The 10,029-nt window shown below is 33.0% G+C and overlaps 1 protein-coding gene across 1 annotated transcript; it reads right to left on the reverse strand.

Annotated features, from left to right (window-relative positions):
• Nucleotides 1-3,828: 3,828 nt before the first annotated feature.
• Nucleotides 3,829-6,624, reverse strand: LOC142608079 (peroxidase N-like). Its single transcript, XM_075779786.1, has 4 exons — nt 6,304-6,624; nt 5,688-5,870; nt 5,093-5,258; nt 3,829-4,383 (listed from the first exon to the last, which is right to left on the reverse strand). Exons 1-4 carry the CDS (start codon nt 6,517-6,519, stop codon nt 3,962-3,964), a joined length of 987 nt encoding a protein of 328 aa, XP_075635901.1. The 5' UTR covers nt 6,520-6,624; the 3' UTR covers nt 3,829-3,961.
• Between the last annotated feature and the right edge of the window lie 3,405 nt (nt 6,625-10,029).

The following is a 10,029-nucleotide window of genomic DNA, read 5'->3' on the forward strand; positions in this document are numbered from 1 at the left end:
TTGGATGCTGATGTAAGCTAGGACTAACGTGGCACTGCTGACGTCACGGGTGACGTTAGCCTAGAGTTGTTAACGGCGTGTGGGGTGTGTGAGCTACGGCGCGGAACCTTTGAGCAGCGCGTGAAGGCACATGCAGTCTCCGATGGCTGCAAGGCTTCCACGAGTGTGTAGATCGGTGTAAACCAATCTTAGTGGTACCTACAGAAAATTAATTGGAGCAATATTTGTGGCGGTGATGAAAAGAGCAGTGGTCTTTGCGGTGTGGGACTCCTCAACAATAGTGGCTATAGGTCCGGAACCCAATGACGACTGCTGGAAGATGTTGGAGGTTCAACGGTAAGAGGCTACGGCGGCTGCTGTGACGGTGGAAGCGATGTTGAGAATAAAGTAATACCAATAAAGACAAGACTGCTAAGAAAAAGTTAGAGCAGTGGCTTTGATACCATGTTAGAAATACTGAATTCAATAGTATTGTATTTCATAGTAAAAGAATATATGTGAGTGCCTTTATATAGGAGGCAGATATGTGTAGTACAAGTAAGAGTGTAGTGTAAGTATGTGTGTTATACAAGTAATCCAAAACGTGCCTAAAGCCCACAACACTATACACGTTAATAGTCAAGTTTCCAATCTCTGAGTCTAAGTCAGCACTATAGCTACTAAACTTTGGGCACAAAAGTTGCAACTGGAACAGCATATGTGCATCTATAGAACTGTCTGGACGACCCGTTTATTCAAAGTTGAACAACCAATTGTTGAAGGCAGCACACCTAGCTAGTCCAATTGTATGAGAACCTATACAAAAACCAAAACGCTCAAAGCATCAATTGAAAAAATAAATTTAATCATATAATGTGGCTCATGAATACTAGAGTGGATGTGTGATTACAAATTACAACAAGAGAAATAACCTAAAATATCAGAGACTATTAATTTAAGGTCATCAAGGTGATTTTAGTTGTGAGAACATGTTAATACATCATATATTATGTTAGCAAATTTTTAGAATACTTTATGCGAAACTTAAGTACCTGATAAGGATACCACATCGGTTACATCGAGTCCTACTTTTTTGAACTTGGAAATGATATTATACAGTGAGTCAAATGCTGAAGGAATTGAAATATTTGCTGCAGCTTTGCTTGACACAAATCCGTCTCTTCTGCCCAACAGAACATTCCATGTTGGTCCTCCAGTCTGCAGACCATCACAGAACATACATGCTAAATTAGCTTGTACTTAAAGTTCAGTCAATATAAAATATTCTATGAGTAATACTAGGGACGCAATATTTTTATTATTATTTAAATGGTTTGTTATAATTAGAACAATATTACTTTTATTCGGGCCTATTACTGACAGTAGAAGTTTTGTGGTTCAGTTTGCCGTGGGCATATCAATTTGCTGCAGCAATTAACTTATAGAAGATCTAAGACAACAGCCGCGGAGGTGAATTTAACTTTAGGGCAGGCAATATTTATAATTAGGTTGCGTTTGGCATTAGCTTAAAAAAACCAGATTTTTTTACTATTTAACTTATTTTTGCTACTTTTTATGGGTCTTATTATACTATTTCAACTACTTTTTAGCTCTATCTATCGTTTTTTCAGCAAATTTTTTTTCATTACAGCTAAATAAGTTGTTCTCATACATATGGAAGCATAAATAGACAAAATTATAATACTAAAGACCAATTTTAACAATAATACACTGTCTACATAAATACTAAGCCGCATTTTAATGTTAGAAAATTCATGAAAAGGTAGCATATTCATTATATTGTATTATTTGTTAGGTATATATATTAATAAGCCATGTTTTAATTTTTCTATAATCAAAATTCCACTTATATATAATTCTCAAGTACTAATTTTTTGTAACTAGAGCAATTTCAAGTACAACTTATATGGGGTTTTGTTAAACTCATAAAATAATTAAATTGTTACAATTTAAAACCATATAATAATCATTTGTGCATATACTTTAAAACGTCTATTTGGAAACAATTTATTTAACTGAAACTGATTTTTTTTACTGAAAATATTGTAAATAAACTAAAAAGTAGCTGAAATAATATAGTGGAACCTATGAATAATATCAAAAAGTACAGTGAGAACCATAAATAGTAGCAAAAATAAGCTGAATAATAAAAAAAACTGGCTATTTAAACCATGTCAAACGTACACAAAGTCTAATTTAAAAATGATATAAAATTATAGAGTTTATTATATAACTGTTTCCAAATTGTATATTTTACATATTTTTATGAAAAAAAAATTAATACATAAAGAATTTGAGTTGTTAAAAGTTTTGAAAGGATAGCTTCTTCTTTTTTTTTCAATTAAAACTTTTTTTTTTCTTTCACATTCTTCTTATTCTTTTGATGAAGTTTGATATATATATATATATATATATATATATATATATATAATACAGAGAGAGAGAGAGAGAGAGAGAGAGAGTTATATAACAACTAAAATATGGGGAAAAAAGCTATAAAATAGGGGGAGTTTTGGGTGAACTAGTTGAGTTGGTACTAGTCCTAAAACATTTGATTTGAGTTTTCACTTCGTGAACATATACTATATTTGTGTGTGCGCATTTGTGGAGTACATTGTTTATATTGCTGAATGTGTTTATCAATATTGACCACTGTGCTTTGAATATTGATTAATTAACTACCCAGTTAATAATTGAATAATTTAGTTAATTTGGTAGTTAAGTCGCATAGGGTTTAGACCTAACTCTCATCCCATATGGATAATCTTTATTTACTACATTAAATAGAGGGATGTAGCCCAAAGAATTGAAACTGTGCCCTCCCCATAGGCAATGAAAAGGCCAAAAGTGCTACTATGTAAGCTGAGAAGCTCTTAGCCCCTATACAGAGAGAACTGGGATTCGAATGGCTGTTTTGCATGTAACTGCAACAATATAATTCTTAATAACAATAACCTTATAAATGACTAATTCATCCTATATATATTATTCTACTAGTGATCAAATATATGTAAAAAAACATTAACAAAAAAAAACTTACTATGATCACAGAATCTCGAGCAGCTATGACTAGCATATCAGCGCAAGATACAACACCACTACATTCGTATTCCACGGCTCTTTTGATATCATCTAGAACTTCAAATCCTCTAACTGAGTTTAAATTGGAAAAGGAAAACTTCTCACCATCACTTACATCCAACAGTATTGATCCATCACAACCCTATAAAGGGCAAAGAAAATATTATTATTTTGTTAATGATACAATGAGGCCATGACTTTGCCTCATAAGAGTTGAAACGCAAAAGTAATTAAGTTAAGAGACTTTGAGAGGGCTTCATAAGCACTCCCACTTCTCACATATTTAAAAGAAGTACCTTTAAAAAATAAACAAATGTACCAAGGAATACTTTGAGGATCTTCGTAGAAAATCCCTTTTTGTAAATGAAAAATTAATCTCTCCTTACTTTGACAAGCATTAATCCAGATGTGAATTCCTCAGCTGATTCTTGGAATATTAGTTTCGTTAATTAATAACTTGTTTTGATGGAAGGGGAGTAGAGCAAAGAGAGAGAATAAGTTAAATTATCTTGTTTCAATGTTTTTTATGGGAAAATGGGAAGGGATTTGGAATGGGTTCTAACTACTTCTAAACACTTATTTTTAATTCCTTCAAATTGAAGAGATTTGGAAGAAGAGTAGAGTATAAAAAAAACTGCTATAAAAAAACTGATCGAAAATGTGAGCTTTCACAATTTCTCTATACTGTTATCAAATGGAAAATCATTGGCTACAGGATTCAAGAGAACCAGTTAGAAAAAAGCCAGCAATAAAACCACACTATAGAGATTTAAAATATTGTCACTATGATACATGACTACACTGACCATACAACGAGTAGCAGACTTTAGTACATATTCTTTTTTTTCCCAAATCAAATCCTTGTTAAGTTCAGCACTACTTATGAGTTCACAACCCTACAGTTCTTTCTGATCTGTCCACTGGACCCAGTAAGTGGACTAATATTCCCCATCTTGATCATGGAATTAGCAAAGTCCGCAAAGAAAAGATCAGAATTAGTGCTGTAACTTTGGACCAAACTTTGGGTTGTCGTTTTGGCCTCATCACTAGAGAATAAAATTTGGTCAGAACTAAGAAGGCCCTTTCCATTGAGCAAGTTCTGAAAGTAGTGGTTGTCAAATAAATCATTTGAGTTTCGATCCAGGAATGTTGTCTTGTTTGCATCACCATTCACTGGGCATATCTTCTGCAAATCGGACAACATATTTGTATCCAAAGTACTGTCTGGAGTGCCTGTTCCGGTGAAGTTGTACAACCTATTGCTGAAGAGAAGACACCTAGATAGTCCAATTGTATGACCTCCTATACAATGCAGCAATCAAAGAATCTATTAATTTTTCTCAAAAAAAAAATCTAATCATTTAATAACTGGTTTGTCATATATTAAAGAATCGTATGAACCAAGAATTAGTGCCATCTCATGAATTCTGATGGATAGCTATAATATTGTAACAGGGAGTATATGACATATAAGAATTTTAATTAAACTTAGGGTAAACTGAATTTTTGGTCCTTCAAGTATGGAGTTTGTTTGATTTTGGTTCCTTATTTTAAAATGTTTGATTTGTTCTTCCAAATTTTAAAATGTAACAATTTAGCTTGACCGATCCCTTTATAATTTTTTTCATTTATTTATTGCTTTCCAACCATTTTTGTTTGCATTTTTGTTTAATTTTAGTTCCTTTAAATATGGGGTCCTTTAATATGAGTGCTCTAACATTCCGTAGTCACGCAAATAGAAAAATAGATGGATGGACATATTTTAAAATTTTGAAGGACTGGAATTGAATGTTTAAAAATTGAAAAACCAAAATCAAACATTATTACCCTTATGATTATGAAGGAAATATATATATATATATATATATATATATATATATATATATATATTATGGAATTATGAAGGCAATTTTAGTTGGGTAAATTTGAGAGAACTTTTGCTTAACATTCTTCAATATTAATTTGCATATTATGTTAATTAAATTTATAGTGTAATTTATGTAACAAGTACCTGATAAGGACACCACATCTTTGAGATCGAGGCCTACATTTGCAAACTTAAGAGTGATATTACCCAGGTTGTCAAATGGAGAAGGAAGCCCAGTATTTGCTCCCGATTGATTTGCCACTAGCGCATCTCTTCTGCCCAACAGAACCTTCCATGTAGGTCCTCCACTCTGCAAACCATTACAAAACATGATGATAAAAGTTGAAAGATAATTTTGAACTCAGATTTTAAGACTTTTGTGTGTACTTGAAAGGTCCTTCAACATTAAATATTTCTCTAATAATATTGTACTGATTCTAATGTGCTGTTTAGCATGTTGCTGCAATAATATACTACAACAAATACAACTAATTTTATCGGTCATAAAAATTTTAGGGTCAACAATACATAGATACCTCAACAATTTAATCAAGGCAAGCCACATTTATTCTTTAATACTATAATAATAGCAATTATAAATGACCATCACTTATTTTTGTGAACCTAAAGTTGATTTGTATATAGGTGAGTAGTGAACTAGTGAATAGTGATTATATATATATATATATATATATATATATATATATATGTCAACCAGGAAAAAAAAAATTTAACTCACTAAGAACACTGAATCTCGGGCAGCTATGGCTACTATATCAGCACATGATACCACACCAGGACATGCACTCTCCACAGAGGTTTTGATATTATCCACGACTTCGAATCCTCTAACTGAATTTAAGTTGGGACCGGCAAACTTCTCACCATCGCTTACATCCAATAGTATTGATGCATCACAACCCTATACATTAAAGGCAGAGAAAATTTTACTAATTATTTATGATACAATGAGGCCATTAAGTTGCCCCAAAAAGTTAAAGAGAAAAGTAAGAGAAAAGGAAGTTAAAAATATGGTAAGTGGCTTCATAGGCATATCCACTTCTGATATATTTAAAAGAGAAAGTACTTTTCGGATAAACAAGAATACCAACAAATACTTAGTGTCCTTGTTGAATTTCCTTTTGGAAATGAGAAACTCCTTAATTTGACAAGCATTAATCAAGGGGTTTTCTTTGAGTTCTTCAAATAATCCTCGGAATTATTAATCTTTCTCATGAGTCATGAAACAAGTATGCTGAAAACACCAATTAAGGTATCGAAATAGACAACTAACAGGATAATTTTGATGGAGTTTAAAGAAATTTTGATAAACAAAATTTGATGCATAAACTTACATTCACAAAGCAATCATGGAAGTGAAGCCGAAGCAAAGAGGCAGCCATTCGCATTTCAATCTTGATAGCATTTTGAACCTCTTTCCTCACAATAGCCATAAGATTTGGACATGAGGTCTTATAAAAATCTGTAATCAGTTGAGACCTTGCTGCAAGGAATAACATAAAGAAAGCCAGAATCAAAGCATAACCATAGACGCTATCAGACTTCTTCATGATTGTTTCAATAGCTTCCACACAAGTAGTCGAGGGATGCAAAGATACTCAAAAAAATAATGTAATTTAATTAAGTGTTAAGGCCTTGATGCATGCAACATCTTGCAAGCTTAATTTATAGCCGAGACAATGTGTGCCTTAGCAAGTTTATAATCTGTTATAATATAATTGATATGTTGTTACTTTGTAAGTGCTGATGATGTATGGCTGCTGCAGATAGTGTCTGCCTGAATTCATTACTGCTCTGAATTTGATACTTAAATAAACCTCACATATTAGTAGTTTTAATATTTCCGACACTATATTAATTTTATTGAAGGAGTAGTGGATTCATTGTTATCAGATTGCATAGAAAATGACCTTCTCATGCAAGTTCATGAATCAGAACACACTCAGAAGCATTAGTGCTTGTGGAGGCTAAAGCTTTTTGCTACCACTTGGGCGCACGATTTAGTTATGCGTGGATTAAGAATGTTTAAGATTTAAATTTTGTCAGTATTAGCATTCTGGTAACTTAGATGGATGGCTGTGTTCTTGTTAAAGATAATAATATTATAGTGGTTTATTATGCATTGGTTCAAGATGCCCAACTTAGTGGAGATTAAGTCTATTTAGGTTAACCCTAGACCCTATAGCTCTTATATATATATCTATATATATATATATATATATATATTAAGGTTCTTTGTGTAACTGTTTAAGACTTTACATCATGAACATAGGCCATTAGACTGAACTACATAATTCTAGTGTCCCCCCTCTCTCTTTGGCATCTCTACTCTATTTTCTATTTTTTTCAATTTATTAAATAGTTTCGATTTTGGCCCGTCATTTTTAATGCTCTAATTAATTTTACTTGTCTCATCTTATTTGATGGAATTCATTAATCTCAGTTAGCATATTCCGTAGTAATTAATTAGAGTTGTTGATTTGATTATTGTTACATGGGGTTTGACATTTTGACTGAACAACTAACCAAGGTACAAAATGTTTACATGGTAGTCCATGCATGTGTCACACATTACACACTCACTGCAGTTGACCTGCTAAAGGCACACCCAGTAGTTAGGTTTTAACATTTAGATGAACCATCATCTAAATTGACATGACATGCGTAATGAGAATGACATAGATCATGACTCTCTTGAAGATTTGATTGAAATCATTGCATAACAAGGTACGAATACACTTACTGAGTGAAGTGAATGTTCACTGGATATAAGTAATGAATTGCATGATCTTGATAGATAGATAGCAGTGGGGAGAGGAAGAAGTGGGATTTGAACAAAAGAAAAATACTATTACCGTTGAGTTATCACTTGAACCCCAATAAATGACCTAATCTAACACGCAAATCACCTAGACTAAATTTAAGGGTTAAAATAAAATGATGTATAGAGGGAGAGAGAAAATAAGAGAATTAATGTAGTTTAACTTGATTGCTTACATATACTAAAATACTGGATCTTCAGAATTCTTTACTTTAAAGAAGTGGACCGAATTGGCTGATTTGGACTAAAATAGATTGAAATAGACTAAATTAGACTGACATGGATTCAAGTGGACTAAATTATACCAAATGGACCTAATTCGACTAAAATAGACCAAATAGACATAATTAGACCGAATGGGCTGAATTGGAACGAATTAGACTTAATTAGATTAAAATGGATCTACGTGAACTAAATGGACTGAATTAGACCGAAATGGACTGAATGGACTGTATTAGATTAAAATGGACCAAATAAAGCAAATTAGACCGAATGGGCTACTGAATCATCGGCCACATTACAGTTTTTTAAAAATGATTTGCTCCTCTAGTTTTTTGATAATATTAAATATATTAACCAATTGACTTCACACATTATTTATCTTGGACATTTGTTTTTTTTTTCCTATTAATATATTAGAAGGTTTTAACTTCATATATACTTTTCCTTTACAAATTCATCTATTTTTATTTAGATATAACTCTTTCCACACTTTTCTTTTTCTTCATTGCTCTTACTTCAATTCATTGCTCTTAATTCTTTTTAATATTGTCAAAAAAAATTAGAGGAACAAATCAATAAAAAATAATGACGTGGCTGAGATGTGATTTAACAGGAGTGTAATAACATTAAACACTATGATTTGAATTTTAGCTATGACAAGCTCATGACTTGTGAGCATAAGGCTCGATTTAAATATATACTATTATATATTTATAGTTATACAGTAAATATATAATAATATATACTTATATAGCCCTAGAATTATATAGATTATGTAGATTTGTAAATTAGCTCACAAAATATCAAATATTTATTTATAATTTATTGATAATATAAATAGTTCATTTTGTAGTAAAAAGTATTAAATTTTTAACAATACATGTGTAAGGACACAATTCAAATTCCCAAACCACGACTGGGAGGAAATGGGCTTGAAAGACCTTTCTTCACAATGAATTTGTAGAGGATGGGTTTGTAATCTAGATTTCAAGGATGGCTTAGACAATTACAAAAAGAACGGGCTTTGGGCCCAATGGAACAAAACAAAGAATCGTTTGCAAAGAGTAAGACTGAGAATTCCTCCTCGAACTGTTTCCGAGGATAGTTTATAATAGTATTTCTCAAGTTTGGATACAAATATTGATTATCATACACTTTTTCTTTCTCAAAAAGCCTCTCTCTTCTTCGTATGCCTTCCCTTCTATTTATACTCCTCTCCTTCTCTTCATCATCTTCCACTTTATGGTTGCAATCCTGATTTTCGGATACTTGTCCCATCCATTCTTCCCTAAAGCCCGCTGGGATTAGGGACCAAGTTCCAAGCTCTATGCTCAGGTCCCATCCTTCCATCTATCCAGTCAGCGTATCAATTACAGAGCTTTTAATGTATGGGCGGTGGTAGCAGCTTTACTTTAGACATTCCACCGCTCTTTCTATTGTCCTCCACGTATACTGTGTATCCTCGACTTAACATTCCGAGGACAAATCTACTCCTTGGACGTTTTGGGACATTTAAATACTCCACGACCATTTTGATGTTTTCGGATTTGGGTTTCTAGCCCAAAAGACTTCGTTGGGCCGTCCTTCATAAATTACTGGGCCCAATACCCCTACAATAGCCCCTCGAGATTCTTTATTTTTTTCACCTCGGGAGGAAAATAGGATCTCGACTTAAAAGACCTTTTTACCCTGCAGAATCCTGGAATACTACTGACGGAAATAACTTCTGAAATACCCATCGCGTGTTCCCGATGCTTCGGTATGCGAAACGCCCCTGAATTAATTATTGGCGCTTCTATGTCCCCCACGTTTCATTGATATGACACATATCCAACGGTCGAGAGCGATTCTTGTGTTGAGGCGGGAATTCGCCCGCTTCAAAACACTTTTGACATATAAATACTAATTTTCTTCAAAATTCTTCACACTACAGAAACCTCATAACGTACCTGCCACACTTTCCATCTCCCCGTACTCTCTCTTTCTATCAAGTACCCTGTCCGAGGTGACGTGCTTT

The sequence above is a fragment of the Castanea sativa genome, chromosome 8 (assembly GCF_040712315.1).
Source record: "Castanea sativa cultivar Marrone di Chiusa Pesio chromosome 8, ASM4071231v1".
Taxonomy (NCBI): domain Eukaryota; kingdom Viridiplantae; phylum Streptophyta; class Magnoliopsida; order Fagales; family Fagaceae; genus Castanea; species Castanea sativa.